Genomic DNA, 26,734 nt, shown 5'->3' with positions numbered 1-26,734 from the left:
GTATCATTATAACGTTGTACTTAATCTTTTTATTACATAATTTTACATGAAATCAGATATGGATATATTTTCTTGAAAAAAAAAAAAAAATAAGAAAAAAAAATGAGTATAATAATACTTAATATTCTTATATTGCATAACTGTAACCAAACATTAAAAGCTTTCGAACATTATTTCCAAAACTAATCTGTTATTATCTTAGAAATACTATACAAATTATTTAATTCATTTTAATTGACAAGGCATCCAGTAAATAAGTATTTATATCACAGAGATATTTAATGCATCGATTGATTAGATAATTGATGGTTCCTCTTTTCTACATATGAAACAGTTTCTACTGCCTCATTTCCTTGATTATTTACATCTGATTGAAAATAAACATTTGCTTAAATATATATTTATTTAATAGTATAATATATATATATATATAAAATTTTCTATTACCATTTTTTTCTACTTCGTCATTTTCTATTCCTTGAGTCGTGCCATTTTCTATTTCTACATTTCTTTTAGCTGAAAAATTATATATATATATATATATACTTATGTATGTATTAATTTTCCTGTAAAAAAAAATGACATAGCATTTTTTTTATATATATATATATAATACAAGTATATATAAAGATATATAAAATAAAAATAAAATCATAATACATTACAATAATTTTTAAGTTGTCATATTTTAACAAGAAATATATTTACAGGGATTAAAAACAAAATAATGGAAACATTTGAAGAAGATATACATTTAAGAAAATAAGCCTCTTTGAGTATTTTCTGTATATAAAGGCATTCTATTGTTGGAAACAATGAGAAAGATCATTAATCAGATCATATTATTTTTTTTTTCTACAGAGATTCCTGTTTTATTATAATTACACTATCTTTTTCTTTTCTATAACATTGGCTTCAATAATCAAAGATTTAGAAATTGTAATCCTATCCATTGATATTGTTGTTCATGAAACATTCATTAAACTGTTTTAATTGAGACAGGATCTTTCAAATATACATTCAGTTCTTTTGTCACCTTTTATGCAATAGTTTTAAAGTTCTTTGAGATTAATTTCCGTTCACTATTCTGTCCTCTTAACTGATAATGTCCTTCGATGATTATTTATTGTCTATACCGACATAACCTTAAAAATTCTTACTCTCAATAAATCAAAATGAAATAAAATAGCAGTTTATGTTGCGAATGTTTTTAATTATGTAAATATACAAAGATCAAAAATCCAATTCTTTTTAAAAATCCGATAATTTCCCCATTAAAGCACTTACATATTTATAAACCCATTGCGCACGAGAATAAATAATACACTGACCTATAACGTAGGAATTATTACGTAGAGAATAAACAAATATGTTCTAAACGATTCCAAGAATGAAAAGATAATAGTCTGATAAAAACAAACAAACGTTACAAACGACAGAGAAGGTTATTGATGATAGTGACAATAGCGATTATCTTTGTTTTTCTTGAATCACCGTAAAGATCGAATGTATTACGCAATTCTTCATTATATCTCTTAATATAAAATATATTCATTATTATGATCGTAATACCTTGATAATTACATTTCATACTTTCAATTATCTACAAACTGTTGTAATAAATGATGGTTCCCTGATATCAACTCATAAAGAATTATTTCATCGTCCGAAGAATCATTTCCATTATTTTGTCAAATCCCTATATGTATGTTTATTATATATATATATATATATATATATATATATATATATATATATATATATATAAAATACTATTATTATTATATATATATATATAAAATAATAAAATTTCAACTGATATATGAATATTTATTACGATTTTAAATTCATCATATATATATATATTATATATATTATATATATATATATATTTTAACAATAAATAAATGTATATATCTTCTATGTATTTCTTTGATCAAAAATCTCCTAGGATTTAATTATATATTATTTTTAATATATCCAATCAATTTTAAAAAATAATTTCAACATGGAAAATTATATCGATAAAAAAAGATTATTTATTGGAATGTAATGTTTCTTGTTTTTTGGAAATGGAAAAATTGAAAAAATAGAGCTAATAGATTTTCATGGCAGTTCTTTTCTTTCCCTGAATTTTGAGGAAAGTATCACTACCTTTTAACATTGTTACTGAAAGACGAGGAGCTAGGCGCACAGCACCAGGTGGATCTGTTGGTAGAATTGGGATTTGATGGTACTTCAAACCACGCTGACCAGCTACAGATATTCTTATAGCGGAGTCCCGAACAAGATGTAACTGACTAGCATCAATGACCTTTCTTGTAGCTAAATCAGCAGAGTCCGAGAATATCTTATGATACTAAGTCAGAAATTAAAAGGCGATACTTTTTTGTTTACTTTTTTTTTTTTTTTTTTTTTTTTTTTATAAATGGCTTAACTTGATTCGGTTTGAATAAATAAGAATTTCTATTTGAAGTAACATTTGAATTGCCCAATATATAGAGAATCTTGCGATAATAATTCAGTGTAAAGTATATTTAATAAAAAAAATGTTAATAGAATTAAAGCATAATAAAGAAAAAAATAATAGAAAACGTTCATATAATTAAAATATATGGACACTTTAAAATGTGTAAATATATTATTAAAAATTAAAATATAAAATAAAATGCTATGCTATTCAAGTAATACTGTAATATGTAAATAATAACTTACGTGTTAATGTAAGATCAGATTTAATATTATTAGCTGGTGCATTATAAGCAAGTTTTAATTTTTCCATTTCATCTTTGACCTATGGAAATTATTATATTAATAACTTAATAGCTATATATGACATATTTTATATATAAAAAAAAAGAAAATAACATACTCTGTCCAATTCTTCTTGAAGTTTTTTATTTTCTTTTCGTTTAGCATCTAATTTATTCAATGAGTCTAATTCACTTTTACAGATTACTATAGAATCTTTAAGTTCATCATTTTTTTTCTCTATATCATTTTGCTTTTCTAATCTTACATGTAAATAAGCTATGTCATCTTCCATTTGTTTATATCTTTGCTCTAATTTACTGCGTAATGTTACACACTGATCTCTATCTTCTGCGCTATAAAAGATATAATTTTGTTTTTTTTTATAACATATTTAATAACTAAATATTACAACACTTTATAATAATAGAAATTAACATGTAAGATTTTGTGCATATATTTGATTAGTTGTTAATTAACTCTTTTGAAGGAAAGGATTATAATTTGATACAATATCAGTAGCATAATACTAATTATTTCTAAAAAATATATTTTCTAATATATACAATATGCCATATAATAAAGTATCTTTACCTTATTTTAAGCTGCTCATTAAGTTCATCTATTTGGTGCACTAAATCTAAATTTTCAGAAGATAAAGTCCACCAGTTGCAAATAAGCATTAAACATGCAATAAAGAGTCCTCCAACTAAAAGAGGTGAACATCTGCCTGTTCCAACTCTCATGCTGTCGATTCCCATTATACTTTTATTCTTAGCTTCCCACCTAATATGCATAAGCTTTGATATTAATAATAAGCTTATAAAACAAAGAAATAAAGTCAATATCTCTAAATACTTTTAGATAGATTAAGTCTTTGCAAATATTTTTTAAAGAAACTTTTGATAAAATTAAATTTCAATTTATTTTATACTTCCCGGCATACGTATACATTAAGTGCTCATACACTCTAACCTTTAAACCAAGTACGAAATTTTTATAATGACATTTGCGATCGAAACATCTTAGAATTAATTCGTACGTGTTTCGTTGTTATTTCTTGTAATATTAATTATTAGTATTGTCACCGACACGTATACATATCTACAATTTAAATGAGAAATATAATATAACAACTCCTTCACTCTCTGTTATCTTATGACATGGACGTTTAGTATATATACTATAGTGCATATGGTTACCATTTGTGCTACTTCTTATCAATGTGCATACAAAAATCGTTACACGTATCGGTCATTAATATTTATTCCAATTAATCAGCTGATAATTGTGAATGATCGTGAATATTACTTTAAAATAAATTATAATTTGTGCTTATTTTTTTTACGTGACATCTTTCTATGCCAATGAATTAATTACAAAAAAATGTGAATATTTGGTTAGAGATTATTACGTATCATTAACATTTGTAGAAGTAGATTGTACATATGTATGTAATCGATATTTTGTGAGAAAAAGATTAATATTAGCTTTATAAATTATTGATTTATTATTATTATTATTATTATTATTATTACTATTATTATTATTATTATTTGATTATATAAAAAAGTTTAGTTTAGAGTTTAGAACATAATTATTTTGTATAAATGAAAAGGAAGTTATTTATATGTATGTATGTATTTATTTACATATGTATATATGAAAGTCACATTTACTTTATTTTTCCTTCATTTTACATAATATGTTTTGACTTAACATTCTACCATCATAGATTATTTATTCATTATTGAATAGAATGTCAAAGGAGGCTTGTTGTGTTCGACATTCGATCTAATTGTAATTTCCTTATATATATGTATACGTGTGTGCGTGCGTGTGTGTATGTGTGTGTGTGTGTGTGTGAATGATTTATACACATACTTTGATCATTTTTAAATTTTAATATATTGCGCAGTTTCGATAGTATTGCCATTGGCCCGAAACTTCTTTTCTTATAAAAATTAATTTTGTAAGGTTAGTACATCTTATTTAAATTATTTTTAGAATTTTTTTTTCTTTTTCTTTTCTTTTCTTTTTTTTTTTTTTTTTTTTTTTTTTTTTTTTTTTTTTTTTAATTTATAGTCGTATACACAAATTCAATAGTAACGTATATTTTCAACGAAAATCTATGAAAATAATTATTTGAAATTATATCATAGAAAAAATTAAAAATAAGATGTGATTAAAATTCTTTTTCGTATAACATTCATTTTATATACAACTTTCTTTTATTAACGCAAGTATTGAGAACAATTAAGCGATCAAGGATTTAATGTTTTTTTTTTTCTTTTTTATCGTAATCGGGTCTGCAATTAGGCACACGGATTTTTAAAATGCTGTTAAAAATTTGTAAAATCTAACACAGTTCACAAGATATATTTACAATAGCTTGCAAGAAATTATTGCAAATTTAGTGATACAAAAAATTATGAAACTTTATGAATATTTTTTTTCTTTTTTTTTTTTTTTAGAAAATTCTCATCTAATTGAAACAATTTTCACTTTGCTGACCTTTTAAAATTGTGTTTTAATTAGGACATTTTTATATATCCATAAAATTGCATAATTTTTTTTTTTGCATGTCCAAATTTGTTATTCACTCTTCATTAATATGTAGCCAGGGAAGATAGCTGTCTATGGGAAAGTATATTTTTTTATAGATTTTTCATTTATTATAAGAAATTTTTAGAATTTTGAAACGCCATCCTTTTTCCTTAATCATACTTCCCGCAACTGCTATCTCGGTTTACATGCTATTTATCTTATTATAAAACAGTATCATAAATAATAAGTATTTCAATAGCACGAACCTTTTCCAGATGTTCCAAATACGCCTATAAGAAGTCATAGCATCCTGTGATCTTATTAAATACATTCTACATTATCTATAATTTTCTAGTTGTCCTCAGAAATTTGAAATATGAAACACGTCGAAAAATCTATTTGAAGTTTCATATGGAAAAATATGTATAAATGTATGCTATTTAATTGCAAGTTGTATGCAGTGCAATATCTAGCAATATCCATCCACTTAGCGATAACACATTATGTATTATTGTGTAAATATTTCTTCACTAAATTCTTTACCTTTTCTTCTAAATTATCATTACAACTCATATTAGCATTTTATTATTTACAGCCAATCAAAAGTCTGTCCAATAATATAGTTGACTTGGTTATATCTCATAAGTAAATATTCAGTAATGTAGAATTATTTTCAATTTAATTATCTTACCAAAAATTATAGTCTCTTGCTATACACTCACTGTACGATTATGTAGAAAAGAATTTTTTTTTCTTTTTTTTCTTTTTTTTTTTTCTTTTTTTTTTTAAGTAAAATCGTTGTCCCGTTATTATTCTATACTTCTCTACTAACATGTTACATTCGCGTTGTGGATAAAACTATTAGAAAAAAGTAGAGCTGTTTTCCTATCACCATTTTTCATTTTATAACAGAATCTAGTGCATTAAAAATGTCAATCAAATTTATAGGATACATCAATATACTTGCTTTCGTTACTGCCAAGAAAGGGCTAGATATCAGTGGAAAGGCAACACTAAAGAATTCTGATATATTGTAAAAATGGATGAATTTGTTTACTCCACTATTCATCCACTCTTATCTACAATGTTAATACTAATTTACAACATTTTCTTCGTTATTTCAAGCTTATTTATGTTAAATTAAATCAACATATTATCCTTGAAAAGAAAAGAATTATATAGTAGATATTATAGAATTAAGAATAAACAATGATTGAAAATAAATCATATACATATGTCCTTGAATGATGTCCATCAAAGAACACAATGCATTGTATGTCATATAAAATTTTGAAGTGTCTTGTACCTTATTATGATTTTTCTGTTGGTACATGTTCACTTAAATACATAAAATAAAATACCATAATGTTCATTACAATGATTCTTCTAATATGCTATAGTATATACAATAGTATAAGTACATTCTGTAATTATATTACAATACTATGATCAAATGAAGTCTAGTTTCTTTTTATGAAATTGATCTACATTTATTAACAGATCTTACAACATATTGGAGAGCGTACTGTTATTAATATAAATGCAGTGAGATGATTTACAGAGAGAAAACAAAATGCTCTATGATACATATATTTATGAAAATATTTTATATCTGCAAATAGTTTTTAAAAACTAGCATCATCTTCTGCATATAGAATTTATAAAACAAAACGATGGGGAAATTTATTAATAACCTATTAATAAGTTGCACACAAATGTTTATCATTTAAGCGAATTAATTCAGAACACAAAATTGAAATACATGTCTGATAATTTAAAATCAAGATTATTTAATCTTTTTTTTATATATATATATATATATTTTTTTATGTATAAGATTAATATCAATTACACAATGCACAAGATTTTATCATCAATTTTGTTTGTCCAAAAAAAAAAAAAAAAAAAAAAAAAAAAAAAAAAAAAAAAAAAAAAAAAACATTTTCACTTTTTACTTTATGCTATATCAAATAATATTTTTAATATGTAAATTGAAATTCATGCAAAAATTTATTTAAAAAGAAACAATTAATTTGTACATTATTGGGTACAGCATAAAATAAAATATATTGAAATAACGAGAATAATGACTATGTGCAAAAATAGATTATTCGATAGATATTCATTTGAAATACAAAACTATAATTGAAATCTGTACGCTCAGATAATGCAAAATTATACTAAAACACTCATTTTATATCATTTGTAACATATATATTTTAAATAATCCATCTATAATAAGTCCACTAAAATGACATATGTATGTAATACAAGTATGTCTGAGCATTTACAATGCTTTATTAGTGGAAAAGTATTTTCTCTTTTTTCTTTTTTTTTTCTTTTTTTTCTTTTTTTTTTTTTTTTTTACTTAAAGATGGATAACAAAAAAACATATATTCGCAATTCAACATAAAATGTGCGCATTTAAATTATTATTGTAGAGTTTTAACATAGCCCCAAGAAAAAAGCCACCCAGAAAAAACTAGACGGAGGATAATATATTTTTTATATAATTAATTCTTTCAAATTTTCTGTTTTTTAAAAGCTTATATTGAATATTTTGATTAAAATATATTATATTATGCACAAGAGAAAAGTTAGGGATATTACATTTTTAATTTGTTTATTTTTAATTATTTATCATGTGCTTCCATAACTATATCCAATTTCGTCTGTAACAGATTGTCCCTATATATTAATAATACTAATATAATAACATATTATTTTATAAAAACAAATATTCTTTTTTATTTATGGAGAATATCCGTAACTTTTTTTTTCTTTTTTTACCGCGACTACATTGTCTGTTTTACTAAAATATTAATATCTTTAAATCGAATTCTTAAGACATACGTGGATATTACACACATTTTTTTCATTACTTTCTATTTTTACAAAATATATTTGTCTCTCAAATGTTCTGGAGACTAATAAATCATATAAGTAATGTACAATTAGACACTCTTTAGAGAGAGAGATAATTCAGTACGTGTTGCATTTTCATTCTGAATAATCTATTCTTTTCTCATTATTTGGCAGTAACAAAAGTATCCAAGACAATGCATAGCACCGATATCTTACGTGAAATTGTATTTTTGTTATAATCTCAAAACTTTTGTATTCTTTTTTCTTTTTTTTTTTTTTTAACACTTGCATCAGCCTTTTTTGTAATTCCTACGATATTGTTTTTTTATTATCATCTCTTGTTTGTTTGTTTGTTTGTTTGTTAAAACTTTAAAATGACTCGCGTTAAATGATTAGTAAATATTTGATTTAAAATGAAAGATTATATAGTTTAAGAATGAATTAAAATGATATAATGATGTTTAGATAAAAGTAGTTTATAATCGTTGAAAAATGTGTTGTTTTTTGATGCAAGTGTGAATATCCTCTATATGTCTTACCATTTATAGAAATACTATAAACATGGAAAAACTTGCTTAACTTCAAAATAATTACCTCTTGTCATTTATTAATGGTACTCATACTGTCTTTACAGAATATTTTCGCTTATTTGCGAAAGAATAGGAGGAAAACGGTGAGTGAAAATCGTGGTACAGAAAGACCTTGTATTTATATAGAACATTTAAAATACTTTTTGAATTCTTATGTTATACCTCAATCATTCTACTTATGGACACCTTCTTCTTCTTCTTCATTTTTTTCTTCTTCTTCTTCTTTTTATTATTCTTCTTCTTTTTCATTGCCCCTTATCGTAGATTCAATTCTTGTATTTATTCGCATATATCACGTTGTTCGCTCAAACAATACACCGTTTCATTATCGTTGTTAGGCGTGTGTGTATCAGCGGAAATTGAAATAATGAATAGCATCTCGTTTGAGTTATAAAAAGTCAAATACGACAGGCTCACGAAAAATTATCGCCTGCTGTGTCTGATTTCACTTTCTTTTGTGGTGAACTTGCTTGTGAACGTATATCAGGACCAGGTCGTTTTACCTGCGGATTACTTTTCACGGCGGTAGTTGGATCTGCTAATAAAATAATATAAATTTATTTTTGTGATTAGTAATCAAGATAATTTTTCATAAAAAAAAAAAAAAAAAAAAAAAAAATAAAAAAGACAAAAAAAAAAAAAAAGAAATCATTAGCTATTATCTAAATCAGTTTGAAAAAAAAGATTTTCTTTACTAACCTTGCAACCACCTAACTTGTGTCGCTGGTCCGTATCCTTTGTCATTTCTTGCCGCTATTCTAAATATTATGGCCGGTTTTGTAGTGGTATCCACATGAGCAGCACTTAGAGAACTATTATTCACAGAACAGGAATTGTTTGAACCACAATATACTCTAATGAAAGCTAATTGATTTGGTGTTGACACGATCGTTCTTGGTTCTCCTTCATTATTTAATGCTGTACTAGCACTTCTAACTGCCAGATAAACAGAATATTCTAAAATGGGTCCCACATTGCTAGGTGGTGGCTCCCAAGATATTTGAGCACCCTCTGCAGATTTTGAAATTTTGATGGCGCTTGGAGCACCAGGAAATCCCGGAAGACACGTTTTGAATGCAGATACCTTTAATAATGAAAGTATATATATATATATTTATATATATATATATATATATATATATATATATATATATATATATATATGGTAATTAACCGATTATATAATAGCTAATAAAAAAAAAAAAATGAATGTAAATTACCTCGCTCCAGGCACTTTGTCCACAGCTATTCACAGCAGCAACTCTAAACTTGTAAGCAGTTCCAGGTTCAAGAGGTATTTTCGTTCTTCCTTTAAAAACGTCCATTGTTAACGGTTGTGTTATATCTAGTGGCTCATCTCCAGGAAGATAATAATGCTGTACTGTAAAACTTGTTCCCTTTATCACTCCTACGTCATACCATTCTACCTCTTTCTTTTCTTCTTCGTTCTGTAAACAGCACGTACGTAAGTATTAATATCAAAGGTAAGAATGTACTTAATATATTTAATATAGAAAAAAAAAAGGAAGAAAAAAAAAAAATATATATATATTTAATATAAAAGAAAAATGGGAAAAACAAGCTCTCACTTGTTCGTTTTTCATTTTCACAGGTGGTTCTGCCGATCCTAAAGCAGCAGTAGCTAAAGTAGTCAATGCCGTTGAATCATCTCCACTCTCTGATCTGTTACTATGTACTTTTTCTTGTTTTACGTTATCCCTTTTTGTAATATGCTCATCTTTAACTTCCACTTTTACTGGCGTCATTGGCTTCTGAGAAACATCCGATTCTTTCAATACGGAAGCTATACCATTGATATTCGATACAGATACATCAGGAGTCTTATCACGTTCCATAGATTCATCAGACTCCTCTAATTTCACTTGTAATTCTGTTGGAATAACAGGTGTTACAACATGAACATTTACATGTGTCTCTTGTAAAGAATTATCTGTAAGCATAGGTTCATCTTCATCTGGCGTATTCTCTATTGGAGAAGTCTTTTTCAAAATTTCTCCACCTTCTGATTCATTTATATCACTTTTAACATTTTCTATTTCTTGATTTTCGTCTGGAGAGATATGTGATTGATGTAAAATATTATCTTCAGCTGATATGTGCTCAGACGATAAAGGCTTTTCCTCAGATGAATACGAATCGAAAGTCATACTTTTTAATTCATTGTTTGTATCTTGTTCACTTTTATTGTTATCTACTGGTTCTACTAATGTCGCAGTTACACTTTCTTCTGGTGTAATTTCTCTAACAGGTTGTTGTTCCGCAGCGATATCATGCTTTATTTGCATTTCTTCGGATGGTGCATTAATTTGTATATCACTTTCATTAGGTATATCCGTTTCATTAGTACTTTCCGTAGATTCCATTTGTACCTCAGTTATTTTTTCTTTCGAATCTATCGGTAATTCTTCGTCAACCATAGCAGAAGTAGATGTTTCACATGCTGTTTCTGCAGAAGGTTCTGTTTCTTTAACAGGAGACATTTCCATTGAAATATTTTCTGTAACAGCAGAACCAACATCTTGCTCCATTTCTTGAGGATCTGCAGCAGGTTGTTCGTCCTGACTCTCAGGCGTAGGTTCTTCCTCTAAATCGGCTTTATTATTTTCGTCCTCGGATAAAACAATATCTGACGGACCATCGACTTGCGGAATAACGAAATTTCCTTCACCGTCAACTTGCATAGATTCCCCACCAGTCATTTGAGAAACTAAAGCTGCTGCTGTTGTTGCTTCGTTACCATTACAACTATCTTCTGTTTTTCCATCACTTTCTGTAACATCATCCGTGGTTACCATGAAAGATAAACCACCAGACGGTTCCTGAACAGGATCTATTAAGCCTGCTTCTGCTGCAAGAGCAGCTAAAGCTGCATCAGTAGTAGCTGGGCCATCGGAAGTAGATGCTAAAAAATTTTCAATTAAATACCATAAAATTGTTTCATAAATTGATCCAATTGTTATATTTATATATTATTTTTTCTATATGATACTTACCTAATGAAGCTGATGGTTGCTTTTGCGATGGAACGAAAAGCATTTTACTAGCGTCTATTGTTTCAGATGCACTAGACGTAGTAACTATTGAACTACTTGTGGGCATTAAAGTAACAGTTTTTGCACCTATGCCCCCTGACATCTGTAATGTTACAGGCTTTCCAGAAACTGCAACAGTCTCCTGAAATACATCAAACAATTAGCAACGCAAAATGATAAAATATACATTTGTTAAATGTTATTAATATATAAAATTTTAAATATACTTACAGACGCCTTTTGAATTTGTGGCACAGTAACTATCTGACTTTTTCCAGGATTGAATATTGCTTGAGGATTTCCTTTAGTAGCAATAGTTACGGTCTTTGGTACACCACCCTGTCCTGGTACTGTTATTGTTATTGGTTTTCCGGCTGTAGCCCCGCCCATCGCTCCAGAAGACACAACAATCATTTTGACCCCTTGTTGATTTGTTACATGATTTGTAGCCGATAAAGGTAATACATTCACAGGAGTCGATAAACTACCAGTCTGACCAGCACCAGCCTGTGAAGTAGTCACAGCTTGTACAGCTCTTAAACTAGATCCTGTCGTAACAACAATAATTTGGTTTGTCCTTCCAACTAAACCACCGTTACCACCAGGTTTCGTAATCATTATTGTTTGTTTCCCGCTTATATTTTGTCCTTTACTCATTGCTACTATACTGGATGTTTTCATAGTTGTTAATATTTTCGATCCTGCGACGGTATTAGGATTAACTAATCTCAATATTGTAGGACCTTGATTAAGTGGTTTTGCTCCAGTCGCTTGAACTGTTTTCCCAGGGATGAGACTTACTTTAGGCACTGTGGCTACCATACCTTGGCCAGTTTTAAGAAGGTGTACAATTTGGGGTTGACCAGATATATTTTGACCTGGTTTCTGAAGTATTATTTGTTTACTCTGTTGTGGCGACGCAGTACGTAGTACCGTTGCTCCAGGCGCAGCAAAACGTATTTGCTGACCCGGTTGAACATTCTTCATCCTAATAGTATTAGCGGTAGTTTGCGGTATTACGGGTACATTATTCATACTTATTTTTGGAGTTGCAGCAGCAGCAGCTGCTAATGCTGCAATTCCTGACATAGCAGTTGGTGTTTGACCAGTTACAGTTGTGATAGGAGTTGTTTGTTCGGTAGTTGTACTAGCTACCGAAGTTGCCATAGGTGATCGAATTCTGATGAGATTTCCAGCTACTCTTGGAGTCATAGGATTCGTTACCTTTGGCGTAACTTGCGGTACTTTTTGGGCAGGACTTTGTACAGTCGACTGCACTCTTACTGGAGCTTGAGGTAATGACGATCTAGCAGAAGTTGGAGTCGATGGAAGAGATGCAACAGTCGTAATGGGAGGAGTTGTTACAGGTATAGTTGCAGGTGTTGCAACTGCAGATGTAGTAATTGGTACACTAGTAGGAGCGCTAACTGTTGGAAATGTTCCAGTTGAAGTAGGTGGCATATCATATTTCTGAATTTGTAGAATATAATATTGTGCAGATGGAGTAGCAGCCCAACTAACTTCCAACGTTTGAGTGGAAGCCCTGACCAGTTGAACGCGAGAAGGTGCAGGTGGTTTGTTCACTTCAAGATACCAAAGATCTTTACAACAAACCTGCGAATGGGTTTCAAAATTGTCAATAAAATACCATTTCTTCTGATAATATTCGCAAAAGAACAACTAACCCTAACCTGGTTGTTCCAAGCTTTACGATAACCGTCGCGCCCAGACCAAACATATAATCTACTGTGCACACCAACAGCGCAATGTCCGGCACGTGCACGCGGTACATTTTCCTCAAGAGAATCTACCGTCAGTTGCTCCCACGTTAATGTTTCTAAAATAAAGAAAATATTATTGCGTATGAGTTTACTGAAAAAAAGAAATATATATATATAAATAAGTAAAAAAGAAAGCTTAATTTGAATGACATAAATATTAACTCACCTAAATTTAAACATGCTAATGTACTTGTACATTTCCATTCTTTCTCGTGTGTTGCTACTTTTACATCATCCACTACAAGGGGCACCCATCCCCCGAAAACATACATTCTATGACCGATTAAAGTAGCAGTATGGAGAGAACGTGGTAGCGGCGTAGGTCCATGTACTACTGGCTTGTTCCATGTCATTGAATCGACATCGAGAAACCATAGATCACCCAAACGACAACCACTCATACCACCATAGATCACCAAGCAAGATTTACCTGTTGTACGATCTGTATAAGCAACACCTGTGTGCGACTCTCGAGGTGGAGGTGCATGACCATGGGTTTGTGGAACATCCCATGCTGTTGCTCCATTTGGAAGAAGTTCCAATGTATAGAGATCATTTAAATATCTCGGTATATTATTTTTTGGATCTTCGCTATCATTGGCCAAACCTCCAAATAAAAAGACTCTATTTCCAATAAGAGTAAAACTATGGCCTAACCGTGGACAAGGTGGAGGATCATGTTTTGGTGGTTTTGGTTTTAATCTTTTCCATTCCCACCTACTCGCTTGAAGCTCATAGAGTTCATTAGAGTACTTTCCATATTCTACCATTCCACCAAAAACCAATATGCGTGTACCATCGACCACAAATCCATAGGCCGCACAGCCAGGTGGAATATCGCCTTTGGTTAATGGTACGAACCATTGATTAGTTGCTGTAAAAAAAAAAGAAAAAAAAAAAAAAAGAAAAAAAAAGAAAAAAAAAAAAAAAAAAAAAAAAAAAAATTATTCAATTTAACTACGTCTTTCGGAGGAGTATTATTTATTTAATCTAAGAAAAAAATTATTTAATATAAAATATATCGATGGGAGAAAATATTTACAATATATTCTTCGAAAGGAATTAAGAAGAAAAAAAAAAAAAAGAAAAAAAAAGAAAGAAAAAATTGCGCGCCAGTACAATAAGCGCGGCAACCAGGCGGCAACAGTGATATCGTTTATGTTCGAAATAGGAGTAGTAATATAAAAATGAAAACTAGAAGAAGAGGAGAGGGGGTATGTAGCAGTGCGAGTGCATACATATGTAGAAAAGGAAAAGAGAAGGAAAGACGAAGCATGAACGTGGAATGATGGGAAACAGCGCAGCACAACGCAACGCAACGAAACGCAGCGTAGCGCAGCGCAGCGTTGCGTTGTGTTTCGTTGCGCGTGGTGGGGCGGGCGAGACAGCAATGGCTGCTCCCGCGCGTATAAACACGAAAAATGACAGTAGGATTCTAAGCTAACGTTGATACTATCACGTACTTCGATGAAAAAAAAAAGAAAGAGGATCCGTTTGGAAAAAATTTTCAGATTCATTAACGAGCAACGCATTAAGGGTTGCTAAGCCAGAGATTTTCTTGATTCCGATCGGTTCCGGCCGGTGACCGTCTTGTCAACGAATGCCGCCATCTTGGATCGCGGGAATCGTTAGGATCAGGCGCGCAAGGACGCATAGCAGCGCGAAATTGACTCACCTGTGTTATAGACATGAAGTTCGTCTACTATACCCTCGTTTCCACCGCCAAAAACGACCATAAGATCCTTAATGGCTACCGCCCTATGCCCATGTCTGGGTCTTGGCTGAGGCCCGGTCGGATTTGTGATCCGCTTCCACTTTAACATGGGTGCCGCCATGATGACCGTCGATCACATCATTTTCTCATGCCGCGCGACTATACACACTGTTTCCCCCAGAGCCAACCGAACGTCCCCCGATGGCACCAAAATCGTTTTATCTTTCTTTTATGTTAAAGAGAGAGAAAGAGAGAGAGAGAGAGATAGATAGATAGATAGAGAGAGTAAGAGTAAAAGAGAGAGAGAGAGAGAAGAGAGATAGATAGATAGAAAAAAAACTCTTTTTCTTTTCTTTTCTGTTATTTTTTTGTTTTCTCCCCTAGACTTCTTATCACTTTCTTATCTACCGATGAAAAATTCGAAAATTTCTTCGCATCCACGAGAAGAAAAAAAAAAAACTTGCCGCTTTCGATATTCCCAACACCGTCTCGATACCGTATCTCTTCGAGACTCTAACCTCTCTTACTTCGTGATTTCAGATGAATTTTATATTTATATTACTTCACTTAATTATTATTAACGAAATGAATAGTTTGAACGTCTTATAAGAATAACGTTACGTCGAATGAAAACTCGGAAGACCGAGAAATTGTGCGTAACGTTAACACGTATACACGGAGGACGCAGAGCGCGTATTTACTCGCACGATGTTTACGGCACTGGTCTCGCGTATTCTAGTGTGCCCGCTTAGCGAACGCCAATGGCTCGGGCGTGTATATACTTTTCACGTTGCACAATCATCCTACTACGAGCTAACAGTAATAACAATTGATAGATCCTTATTCTACAATGATTTCTTGATTCAATGAACCTTCATATTGTCGACTTATACCATTAAGATTTCATCGGAAACTCCCGTCAAATTGACGAAAAGCGGCGCGCCAAAATTTTCACTATAAGCGAATTGTCACTAAAACCACCCGCGAATACCAATAAGACAACAATCAAAACACGGAGGGGTTCACCGTTAATAGATATGATCGAATAAATTTATTCTAATCAACGATCTGACGGCATGCACAAGCGGCCTCCGTGTTCTTCGTCCATCATTGCACAGGACTTGCATTGATAAAATTACTATTTGTCTTACCAACTGAAATTTAATGCATAGGAACTTTAGATTTCTTCGTACATAAAACGATTATGAACAAGTTATAGTATGCTAAGTGAATATTACCTTTTGAAAAAGAGAAAAAAAAAAAAGATCATAAAATCATATCAGACGAAGATATACCTCAATGAATATTTAATTAAGCTATTTTTTTTATCTCCATAATATTTTTTTACATATAATTATTTTTCCATAGAAAACTTATGAAATATAAATCCTACAGAGATAGAATTAATAAATATAAATCCTACACGGTTTGACATCGTAATTTTTTAGATGTCAGAATTAATTTTGCAATTGATTGTACTTGTAGCAAACTTTTATGCCGTTGTAATTTGAATATTATCAGAATTGAATTCATAGAATGTATTCTATTAATTTCTTTATTCACAATTCTATTAGTTTATCTTTACCGACGAGCACTTTCCACTGATCTTTCTGATCTATTCCATGCTATATGTCACTAAACTAGTAAAAAATTACTAAATTGAAAATCAGGCTTAAACCGCGGTATTTCAAAGCAAATTTGAATTTATCAAATTAATATAGTTATTTAACGAAGTATTCTCCCGAGTTATATGAAATATATCCATCATAATCCAAATTTAATATTAACGATATATTTGTATAACTTTCTTCCTTACAACGTGATTGCTTAAATATTTTTATTATTAATTTACAGTCTAAGAAAAACTTATATGCAATGTAATGTAGCTAAAATATATTTTTTCAATATATGTATAATGGTTGATATGAATTATTTCAACAAGTATATACTGAACATTTATATATTTTCAAAAATTGGAAAAAATTTAGCTTTAGGAAGAAATGCTTGTAGGAAATAGCTTCCATAACATATTAAATTGAAGTAAATTACACAAATTGTAAAGATTGAGATATCAGAATAATATAAAAAATGTTATCTTATAGTTCTTCAAGTAATATAATATATTACATATGTATTTTTAATCCAATGCATTCTTTGCCAATTGCTGCAACTTCACAAATTCTGCATAATGAATCTTTATACTGAGGTTGATAACTTGCTCCACAAAGTGGACATTTCACTTCTTGTTTTCCTCTGTAAATTGGTGTGAATGTACTTGCACATAAAGAGAATGGATTATGTTCATCATATGCTAATTGATGCTCATCAGTCGGATTTTTATCACATGCCTGAGAGAAAATAATGTAACAATTAAATTTCTTCCAAATTTTATACGTGTATACATGCAATAATAAATAAAAAGTTTACCTGTAAAAGTTTCCGGACTTGCTGTGCTAATTCAGGTTTTGGACCAAGTTCAAGCAATCTTCTAGCAAAAGAACCAGCAGTTTTATAATTCTTTAACTTGAAAAACATATTAGCCGCTATTCTTAATGTTAAAATTTGATGAACTGGTTGTAGATTACAATGAGTAAAATACGCTGCCATTTCACAAATTCGTTTTTGCTCTGCTAATGTATTTTTCGGCAAATTTTTCCTTTCGGTTTCCATTTTTAAACCTAAAATATATTCTCGACATATTTGAATTAGTTGTTGAGCTTCAGCAATATCTTGTCTAGTATCTACAACTAATAATGGAATGCTAAGTAATATTGCTTGGAGTTTTTCTATAGCTTCTGCAAATTTCCCTCCTGTTGTCAACTGATAACAAATTTGAAGCCGTTGAACCAAATTTGTAAGATGTAATCCAACAGCAGGTAAATTATTTTTTGGTGTAGCATCTTTCCAATTTCTTTGAGGATATCCATATAAGGATAATATATTTGGTAAAGATGCAAATGATGTTTTGGAACGAGCATATGTATTTAAGAAGAGGGATTGATATGGTGCAAATTCAACTACACCGACTTGATTGTTCAATAATCTGAAAGCTGTTTCAAAAGATCCAGCCAATATATGATCTACAGTCAATTGTGAATTATTGATCCAGTGTTGTGTTGTTGGGACTCCTTTTGTTGGAATAGAATAATAACCGTCCTCAGATATTGGCATTGCATTTTCAATTTCAGGAGGAAGATCTACATCTTCAACATCCCAGCCAGCAGTTTCTTCACCTTCTACAATAGGCTCAACACCTTCAACACCTTCTTCATCGTCAATTCCTAACTCCTCGTCATTGCCCCAACCGTCTGCAACTACGACAGCATCATCTTCTGGAGCCAAAGCTGCAGCTACTTGACTCTTGCCACGAGACATCATGGCACCCTCGAAGAATCCTTTTGAAACAGTCAAGAGTGGCCAATTATTTTCAGCTTGTTGAATAGGTACTGGCGGATGGAGATATACAGCTCCTTTTTCAAGAGCTGAAAGTTCATCTTGCATGGAACTATATTGAACGTCATCATCCTCGTTTGAAATTCCATGAATTTTCTCTGTGACATAAGCCAACGATGCTTGCCCCGAGTTCTACAAAAAAGAAAGAAAAAAAAAGAAGAAAAAAAAAAAAAAAAGAAAAGAAAGAAAGAAAAACCACAAACAAATCGCAATATTTTATAGATATATGATAGAAAGGGATTAGTTTATAATTATACCTTTAAGATCTTTGCTCGTTCATAAATATCACCAAGTAATAAACTTCCTTGATATTGTCCAGATACATCTTTTCGAATTTCGGCGATCTTTATCATTTTACGCAATTTTTCCAAATTGCCAGTAATCAGATAAAGAAATGACAATTTCTCAAAGTTCTTAGTTCTTTGATAACACATTTCAACAACTTGATGATTGCCTTGCATTAAAGCAGCTTGTGCTAAACTTTCCCAACACGTTTTTTGATCTAAAGATCTTGCTGCCTCCAAAGCTACTTCAATATTACCACATTCAAGCGCAAGTCCGAATCTTGTTTTTTCATCTTTAACGAAATGTAATGCAACTTCTGGATATCCTTTTTGTTGTAAATATGCTATTATGGATTGACCAACGAGATTTGCTGTACGAACCATATGTAATACTTCTTCATATTTTCTATTAATAAGAGCTAATTTGAATTTATATTCTGTTGGATCTATACGCAATATTCTTGGTCTACATTCTCTGTCAAGACAATATACTTGATTTCCTTTCACTCTCGTCACATAAATTGGTAAATCCAATGTACGAATAATACCATGATCACCATTATTAATAGCATATTTGATATGATTGCTAGTAGTATATATAAATACTCCAGAATCATCCCAAGCTCCTGATTTTACTCTTGTATTTTCATGAATGGAGCATAGAGATTCTAATCTGCGATTGCAAATATTAACAGTGTGTTTAGCCAATAGAGCAACATGAGACATGTCATTAGACCAAACAACATATCTACATTTTGAAATCTTTACTTCAGCTAAAGTTCTTTTTTGTTGGACATCAAACAGCGTAACTTGATCTGCATCTCGTAAAAGTAGCATACCTGTACCAGCATAAAATATTTCATCGCAATTTGGAATTTGTACTTTCTTTGTTACTTCATTTTTTAGATTTTTTATGACCAACTAAAAAAGAAATGATTGTTATTATCGCTTAATCTACAAACAATCTATAAATTATAAATAAAAAATTGTCATACAGAATATGCTCTATCCAAAACTGCAAAACGATTCCTAGCAACCCAAATGGCTGTAACACCAGAAGCACGTTTCGTATCGGCATCTGTACTTGTATCACCTTCACGTGGTATCACATAAAGATCATAAGTACTATTCTCTATATTCGACGCCGATCTTGTACATATCAGAACAGCATTTTCAGCTTGATTATATGACATACTGTATGCAGGTGTCTTTCCTCCACCACGAATTTGCATAACAGAAGTATCTTTTGAAGTAGTAAAATCTAATTTACGTAGGAAACGTTCCTTCACGTAATAAAGAAGATTTCCATGGATTGCATAAGCTGGTCGTTCTCTTTCTAATTTAAAGATTATCATACCAGAGTCATGACCTGCTGCAAACAAATTTAAAGTAGGATGTGCAGCAAGTACCCAAAATCTTTCGTGTTCTCTTCTAAATGTATGTAAACATGTACGCTTCGTCATATCCCATACTCTTATGCTTTTATCTTCAGAATTAGATAGAATTAAATCCTGTCTTGGATGAAATAGAACACATGAAACATTGTCATAATGACCCCTGCAAATATCTACTTCCCAAGCTTTAGTATCATTCATGCGCCACATTTTAATTTGACGATCATCTGCTCCAGAGACAATTAATGGTAATGTTGGATGGAAAGAAGCCCAATTAACGCCTCTATCATGACCTTCCAAAACATGTTTAACTACAGCATCAGCTTGTCCAAATAGATCCGTAGCTCCAGGATTTTTTAAGTGATCTTCTAAACCACCTGGTCCAGGTGCTACATTTTTTTTACGTAATCCAGATATATCCCAAACTCTAACAGATTGATCCAATGAAGTTGATACGATAACATCTTCGGTTGGATGAAATTGAGCACACATTACATAGTGATTATGACCGGTTAAAACACAGATACAAGTACGACTCTGCCAATTCCAAATACGTATAGTTTGGTCATCAGAAGCACTGAGAATCCATGGATATTCTTGATGAAACATTGTAGTTCTGATATAATCCAGATGGCCTAATAATGTAAAAATACATCTACGTTGCTTATAATTCCATACTTTGATTTTATAATCATCGCCACCAGATACAAACAGAGGTTGTTGACTATGGAAACATATTCCTCTTACAGGACCATCGTGTTCATCAAATTTATCCAAGAGAGTACACATCCGATAATCCCACAATTGTATAACACCATTGTGTAAACTGAATTATTATAGACATGAAAATTTTATATATATATATATATATATCCAACTTCAATAAATTTCTAGATAAATGATTGACAAAATAAATTATTACCTGGCAAGAATCCACGGACGTTTTGGATGGAAAGATAAGCCCTTTACTCGAGCTGATTTTGTTTCAAATTTGGTTAACATTTTGTTAATTATAATATAATTACAATAATTTTACAGATGTCAAGAATTCTATAAAGTCACAGGCAACGAGACACGTCATTTACACGTTATTTAACTAGAACAAAGTTATATATGATATAGATCATTCTATGTATATACTCATATCGTTTTTTATTTTGATTACCACATAACGCCAGTAGAGGGAGATCAAAATAGCGGACATTGGGTATATGCGGATTGGCCTTCTAGGTTCATGAACCAATCGAAAACGGCGAAAGTTCATTACCAATAAAGTCGCACAATGTCGTCACGTGATTATATCTTACCAACTGTATATCGTATAACCTCAATTTATTTCTGACAAGATCACACACACGTAAAAATCTTACATAATTTCATATCAGATTTTTATTATCCGATAAGAAATTATTATTGAAAATTATGTGAAATATATTTGAAGAATTTTTATTTTTATTTAATATACATTCTAGATTTGGACTTTCTCATACAGACAGATAAATATATATGTAATTGTTTTATGCCAAATTGACTATTTTGGCTGAATTTCATATGATAATTTATATTATTGATTTAGTGGTACTTGTAATTCTTGTGTGTCTCTGAAAAAAAAAAAAAAAAGAAAAAATTAAATCCCACATATTATCTGATTTTTTTCAAAGATTCAAATAAATACCATTAATCGTCAACTTACTCATTCTCGGGTAATTTATTATATAGAAAAGTAATGATAATCCTACTGCGATTTGGAAAAAATGAGCTCCACCAGCACGTTCAGGAAATATATATTTATGTTGCCAACGCCAAAATGCTGTAAAAGGAGGAACATTCATTGATAATTAGCATATTTTACTTTTAGTACATAAAATCTTATACAGAAAGTTATATAATAAGAATTAAGATCAGGATTATCTAATAAAAGAAAAAAAGGTTTACCTCGAGAGCACGCTGATACCATAGCTTGAGGATGGAAATTTCTTCTACGAATCCAAGCTCCAAGTTCACTTATTTTAACGTCACATAAAGGAGTATCAGCTGGAAAAATGTAATAAGATATATATATATATATGTGTGTGTGTGTGTGTGTGGTGAAATATATAACAAATTAGAATATACATGAAGGCTATGTTAGAGGTAATATAAAAAATGATATATACGTTTCCCATAGTAACGTGCTGGATCATAAGGACCATGTTTTGCTCGATCATATTCAGCGGGATAATCTCCAAAAGCCATGATGAATCGTTGAAAGAATATTTCAATTGAAGATTCAATTCCTCCTAACGCAACTACTAAGTAACCAGCATACTACTTATCTTCATGGACTATATGATCTTTAGAAGTATAACTTCAGTCCAATAATTTTCGTTATCCTATTGGTAGATACTAATAGCCTATCAAAACGCTGTAGATTAGACAGTTCAAACATTTTTTTTTCTTTTTCGTTGTAAATATTAATATTAATTTATAATAATCTTTTAACCATCTAAAATTTAATCCATAATTTGTAATTAACATTAAATGATAAAATTAAATAATAAAATATAGTTAGAAATTAAATTAAGATAAAAAACGTTTTGAGAGTTCATGATTTTTATTAAAAGAGGATTATAAGAGAATAGGGCATAAAAAGTAATAATAAATGTTCAGTTTACGTAGATTTTATTATACTATATCTTAATTTATTCTTGTAAATTATTTAAAATGTCAGACCCTTTGGACCAAGGAATAATTGTTGCTTTTACTTTACGGGTCTCATTATTTCTATATTCAAATAATTTTTTTAAAAGCGGATAATTCATTCTGGGAAATGCTAAATCATTTTCTGACAAACGTAATACTGGACAGACATCATTCTTTCCATCTCCGACATATGCAATTCTCTTAAAATGAATTCCTGCCTCTAATCTTTCCTTAATGTAATTTTCTAATATATGACCTTTACATAAATTGATCATGCTTAGTTCACAAAAATCTTGAACATGATACATCTTTATCTTTATCATACCATCGTCTGAAATGTGCGCTGGATTTGTAAATACTTTAGTAATTAAATTATCCAATTTTCTACTCTTCAACCACATATCTATTAATAATGAATTGGAATCACTGATAATAATTATTTCATATCCAAGAGAATGTAATAATTTTAAAAGAACATCGAATCCTGGACTTGGTGATATATTGATAATAGATGCTTCTATTTCTTGTAATCCAATTGAATTCTGATGAAGTAATTCAAATATTTTGTTCATATATAAAGTCCATCCATCTGTACGATATAAATTTTGTACTTCATCAGTTAATTGATCTTTTGGTAATAAGTCACGAACCACAAAATCAGTATTATCATCAACAATTGTATGATCGAAATCAAATGCAATTAGTACAGGCAAATCCATCTATAAAAAAGTTAACCCTTATTAACCCTCTTAAATCCTATTAATTTATATTGAATTAATTTATGTCTTAATAAACAATTGATACTGCGGTTATAATCATGTATACATCATTATAAAAATTTGTAGTGATTATCGGATGATGTAAAAAAAGTAATTTATATTTAAAATTATTATAATCGTTTTCTTTTATTTCTTCTCAAATGAAAAATGTTTCTATCATTATTTTTTCACTTTTCTTCATATAATTAACAAACGTATTTAATTGTCTATATGTATGTACCTTTTCAATTGATACGTTCAAATAAAATATTTTCTTTTAATTAAAATATTTCCTTTATATATTTAATATCTAGGAATGATTAAAGATAAAGAATGACAAATGTGACATTTAACCTCTACGCATCACAGATCAGAAGCAACTGGAAGGAAAGTACTTAAAGCGGTTTATTCATCCCTTCTTCTATAATGGTTTACGCGAAGAATGAGAACAAGCGTAATTCTTGACCGATTTTGATGAACAAGATCACATTTTAAAGACAATGGTTTAATCTAAAACTCTGGTTTTCTTAATTTTAGAAAAAGTTTTATTTTCTTTGAAAAAAATCGTAATAAAAAATTGTACTTTTCGAAAATTATTAATGTACAAATAAAAAGCTTTTTTAAAAATTCGGAAAAGCAAAATTTTAGATTAAATCTTAGTCTTTAAATTGAAATCTTCTTTATAAAAATTGGTTAAGAATTACGACTATTCTCATTGTTGGCGTAAATGTTGTTTTCAACATTTTATGTGAAAAAAAAGTTTTGTACTGTGGCGCCCCTTGAAATTTGTGGCAAAAAAGAGAAGAAAATCACATGTGAGAAACTTATAAGAATCTTGATTTAAAATTTAAATACTTATAAAATTTTTATCTCAGGATTGTTGGCCTTGTGAAATATAAATATAAAGGCGCTTTTCTTAACATTATCGATTGCCAAGTTAGTTTTCATATTTCTCATATTTCTTCTTTTTCTCTTCTTTTTCGGGGATCATCGAGAGATCATCGAGCGATATTCCATATGTCCACTTCGAATCATTTCGAATTCTTTCGTGCGCGCACGTTTCACCTATTTTTTCCTTTTTTTATTTTCTCCTCTTCTTCTTCTTCAGTTTGATTCGAGGAATAGATTCATCTACGGTCGGAATAATCCAATGTATCGTCGAATGGTTCGATTCATAATCGATTTTTACGCAACAATAACGTAATCTTTCGATCACTGCAAGACGTTTGCAGTTCATATTTTGTCCGTATCTATCGCTGATGTCGCATATGAAAGGTTTATTTAGTTTTTAGTTAACTGAGGTTATGGTCTTTATCGTAACATCGAAATTGGATGAAATTGTGAAACATTTAAAGAGTATTTTGTAAGTTAAATATGATATCTGGAAGATCTGCGGTCACAGGTATTTATTTATTTATTTATATAGATATATTAATATTTCTTTTTAATATATCATTTCCTTTAATTTGTATTAAACTTATTGGTTATAACCTATAAATCTATATAGATGTTGAATATATGTGATTCTTTTTATTTATTTAAATAAATCAAACGTACATACGAATTCGTAAATTATTACAAAGTATTTATAATGTTTCTATAAAAATTTCTTTTATAGAAAATCCTTTGGGATTTTCTTGGCATGACAGTGCCTGGATCCCTGTACTTAATCCAAGTAATATAATGGATTATTTTTCTGAACGAAGTAATCCATTTTATGATAGGACATGTAATAACGAAATTGTAAAAATGCAACGTCTAAGTCCGGATCAATTAACGTAAGAATGTAATTTAAATTAGATTTCATTTATAGCATAATATATATATATATATATATATATATATATATATATATATATATATATATATATATATATAAGGTTAATAAATTAATTGTATGAAAGAAATTATTAATAATTGTTTCAGGAATATGACAGGCTTGGAATATATTCTTCTACACGTTCAAGAACCTATTCTGTACGTAATTAGAAAACAGCATCGTCATTCTCCTACTTTGGCTGCACCACTTGCAGATTATTATATCATTGCAGGTGTTGTTTATCAAGCTCCAGATTTAGCATCAATCGTTAGTTCTAAATTGGTAAGCATTGGTAAGAAAAAAATAGAAAATATTTTTTCTATATAATATTCTTTTTTTTAATATATTGCGGTTGCTTCGATACAGCTTTCCACAGTTCATCATTTACAATCTGCATTTGAGGAAGCTAGTTCATGTTCCCGTTATCATCCTAGTAAAGGATATTATTGGGATTTTAAAAACGGAAAATCCATTACTGCTAAGAAAGAAACACCGGTACGTGAAGAACCAAGTTCCTTATTTCAGCGTCAAAGAGTAGATATGTTACTTGGAGAACTTACACGTAAATTTCCTTTACCTGTACCAAAACCAGCACATCAGGCAACAGAAACTAGTAAGGATTAATTAATCGAAGCATTATTCAGATAATGATCTGTAAAAAAACAATTTACAATTTTATAATTCCATATTATTTACCATTTTATAGCTACCGATATCAAACAAGAAGTGAAGGTTGAAAAAAAAGATATGAAACCACCACCAGAAAAGAAACCAAGAGTAAATTAAAGAGAATATTTTTTTGTAAATCTATAAAAGATATTTACACCATGATGTGATATGTAAAAATTACGTAAGTAGTTTTTTTTTTTTTTTTTTTTTTTTTTTTATAAATATGAATATATATAATGATAATTTATACTCATAAACGAAAGAAAATAATTTTATAAGGAATAATTGTCATACAAATATGTATAAATGTATGACAGAATAAGAATAAAAAGAGATTTACATTTAATTGTATAAATACATATTTAAATGTAGGG

General features: G+C 29.8%; 6 protein-coding genes across 17 annotated transcripts; 1 reads left to right on the top strand and 5 right to left on the bottom strand.

Moving 5' to 3' along the window:
- Window positions 1–9: 9 nt before the first annotated feature.
- On the bottom strand, window positions 10–4,244 carry LOC124956803. 7 transcript variants are annotated; one of them, XM_047513082.1, is made up of 8 exons: window positions 3,954–4,243; window positions 3,727–3,855; window positions 3,346–3,537; window positions 2,873–3,107; window positions 2,716–2,794; window positions 2,155–2,325; window positions 448–516; window positions 10–367 (listed from the first exon to the last, which is right to left on the bottom strand). In XM_047513082.1, exons 3-8 carry the CDS (start codon window positions 3,510–3,512, stop codon window positions 279–281), a joined length of 810 nt encoding a protein of 269 aa, XP_047369038.1. In that variant the 5' UTR covers window positions 3,513–3,537; window positions 3,727–3,855; window positions 3,954–4,243; the 3' UTR covers window positions 10–278. The 7 variants fall into 7 exon arrangements, with proteins under 7 accessions (XP_047369038.1, XP_047369037.1, XP_047369039.1 ...); XM_047513081.1 differs by having other exon boundaries at window positions 3,346–3,855; window positions 3,954–4,244; XM_047513083.1 differs by lacking the exon at window positions 3,954–4,243 and having other exon boundaries at window positions 3,690–3,947.
- Window positions 4,245–7,604: 3,360 nt separating this feature from the next.
- On the bottom strand, window positions 7,605–16,427 carry LOC124956795 (host cell factor 1). Of its 4 annotated transcripts, none has more exons than XM_047513053.1 (9): window positions 15,263–16,427; window positions 13,754–14,461; window positions 13,492–13,643; window positions 12,038–13,420; window positions 11,768–11,948; window positions 10,343–11,676; window positions 9,974–10,201; window positions 9,453–9,837; window positions 7,605–9,291 (listed from the first exon to the last, which is right to left on the bottom strand). In XM_047513053.1, the coding sequence occupies exons 1-9, from the start codon at window positions 15,420–15,422 to the stop codon at window positions 9,167–9,169; spliced, it is 4,656 nt and encodes a 1,551-aa protein (XP_047369009.1). In that variant the 5' UTR covers window positions 15,423–16,427; the 3' UTR covers window positions 7,605–9,166. The 4 variants fall into 4 exon arrangements, with proteins under 4 accessions (XP_047369009.1, XP_047369010.1, XP_047369011.1 ...); XM_047513054.1 differs by having other exon boundaries at window positions 7,605–9,288; XM_047513055.1 differs by having other exon boundaries at window positions 13,498–13,643.
- An 818-nt stretch (window positions 16,428–17,245) lies between these two features.
- LOC124956797 (coatomer subunit alpha) lies at window positions 17,246–21,549 on the bottom strand. The gene is made up of 5 exons (XM_047513069.1): window positions 21,355–21,549; window positions 20,034–21,258; window positions 19,012–19,959; window positions 17,729–18,886; window positions 17,246–17,649 (listed from the first exon to the last, which is right to left on the bottom strand). Exons 1-5 carry the CDS (start codon window positions 21,432–21,434, stop codon window positions 17,425–17,427), a joined length of 3,636 nt encoding a protein of 1,211 aa, XP_047369025.1. The 5' UTR covers window positions 21,435–21,549; the 3' UTR covers window positions 17,246–17,424.
- Window positions 21,550–21,862: 313 nt separating this feature from the next.
- Window positions 21,863–22,768, bottom strand: LOC124956810 (putative ATP synthase subunit f, mitochondrial). Its single transcript, XM_047513093.1, has 4 exons — window positions 22,589–22,768; window positions 22,368–22,466; window positions 22,126–22,242; window positions 21,863–22,033 (listed from the first exon to the last, which is right to left on the bottom strand). Exons 1-4 carry the CDS (start codon window positions 22,665–22,667, stop codon window positions 22,005–22,007), a joined length of 324 nt encoding a protein of 107 aa, XP_047369049.1. The 5' UTR covers window positions 22,668–22,768; the 3' UTR covers window positions 21,863–22,004.
- Window positions 22,604–25,115, bottom strand: LOC124956806 (pyridoxal phosphate phosphatase PHOSPHO2-like). Of its 3 annotated transcripts, none has more exons than XM_047513089.1 (2): window positions 24,728–25,115; window positions 22,604–23,833 (listed from the first exon to the last, which is right to left on the bottom strand). In XM_047513089.1, exon 2 carries the CDS (start codon window positions 23,831–23,833, stop codon window positions 23,114–23,116), a length of 720 nt encoding a protein of 239 aa, XP_047369045.1. In that variant the 5' UTR covers window positions 24,728–25,115; the 3' UTR covers window positions 22,604–23,113. The 3 variants fall into 3 exon arrangements, with proteins under 3 accessions (XP_047369045.1, XP_047369046.1, XP_047369044.1); XM_047513090.1 differs by lacking the exon at window positions 24,728–25,115 and adding an exon at window positions 24,227–24,714; XM_047513088.1 differs by lacking the exon at window positions 24,728–25,115 and adding an exon at window positions 24,114–24,713.
- On the top strand, window positions 24,840–26,620 carry LOC124956807 (mediator of RNA polymerase II transcription subunit 6). The gene is made up of 5 exons (XM_047513091.1): window positions 24,840–25,274; window positions 25,491–25,650; window positions 25,799–25,973; window positions 26,058–26,304; window positions 26,398–26,620. The coding sequence occupies exons 1-5, from the start codon at window positions 25,247–25,249 to the stop codon at window positions 26,475–26,477; spliced, it is 690 nt and encodes a 229-aa protein (XP_047369047.1). The 5' UTR covers window positions 24,840–25,246; the 3' UTR covers window positions 26,478–26,620.
- Window positions 26,621–26,734: the final 114 nt, after the last annotated feature.

The sequence above is a fragment of the Vespa velutina genome, chromosome 23, assembly GCF_912470025.1.
Source record: "Vespa velutina chromosome 23, iVesVel2.1, whole genome shotgun sequence".
Lineage (NCBI taxonomy): Eukaryota > Metazoa > Arthropoda > Insecta > Hymenoptera > Vespidae > Vespa > Vespa velutina.
This window is presented reverse-complemented; position numbering and strand designations above follow the sequence as displayed.

Coding starts and splice junctions, on each gene's coding strand:
- LOC124956807 (XM_047513091.1), top strand. CDS start 25,247: ATGATATCTGGAAGATCTGCGGTCACAG. Junction 25,651..25,798: donor CTAAGTCCGGATCAATTAAC/GTAAGAATGTAA, acceptor TAATTGTTTCAG/GAATATGACAGGCTTGGAAT. Junction 26,305..26,397: donor ACATCAGGCAACAGAAACTA/GTAAGGATTAAT, acceptor ACCATTTTATAG/CTACCGATATCAAACAAGAA.
- LOC124956810 (XM_047513093.1), bottom strand. CDS start 22,667: ATGGCTTTTGGAGATTATCCCGCTGAATATGATCGAGCAAAACATGGT. Junction 22,467..22,588: donor AGCACGTTACTATGGGAAAC/GTATATATCATT, acceptor ACATTTTTCCAG/CTGATACTCCTTTATGTGAC. Junction 22,034..22,125: donor AATAAATTACCCGAGAATGA/GTAAGTTGACGA, acceptor TTTTTTTTTCAG/AGACACACAAGAATTACAAG.
- LOC124956803 (XM_047513081.1), bottom strand. CDS start 3,548: ATGCATATTAGGTGGGAAGCTAAGAATAAAAGTATAATGGGAATCGAC. Junction 3,108..3,345: donor AATGAGCAGCTTAAAATAAG/GTAAAGATACTT, acceptor TATCTTTTATAG/CGCAGAAGATAGAGATCAGT. Junction 368..447: donor TGACGAAGTAGAAAAAAATG/GTAATAGAAAAT, acceptor ATTTTCAATCAG/ATGTAAATAATCAAGGAAAT.
- LOC124956795 (XM_047513053.1), bottom strand. CDS start 15,422: ATGGCGGCACCCATGTTAAAGTGGAAGCGGATCACAAATCCGACCGGG. Junction 14,462..15,262: donor ACTTCATGTCTATAACACAG/GTGAGTCAATTT, acceptor TTTTTTTTACAG/CAACTAATCAATGGTTCGTA. Junction 10,202..10,342: donor TGAAAATGAAAAACGAACAA/GTGAGAGCTTGT, acceptor TGCTGTTTACAG/AACGAAGAAGAAAAGAAAGA.
- LOC124956797 (XM_047513069.1), bottom strand. CDS start 21,434: ATGTTAACCAAATTTGAAACAAAATCAGCTCGAGTAAAGGGCTTATCT. Junction 19,960..20,033: donor TTTTGGATAGAGCATATTCT/GTATGACAATTT, acceptor TTTCTTTTTTAG/TTGGTCATAAAAAATCTAAA. Junction 18,887..19,011: donor AACGAGCAAAGATCTTAAAG/GTATAATTATAA, acceptor TCTTTTTTGTAG/AACTCGGGGCAAGCATCGTT.
- LOC124956806 (XM_047513089.1), bottom strand. CDS start 23,833: ATGGATTTGCCTGTACTAATTGCATTTGATTTCGATCATACAATTGTT.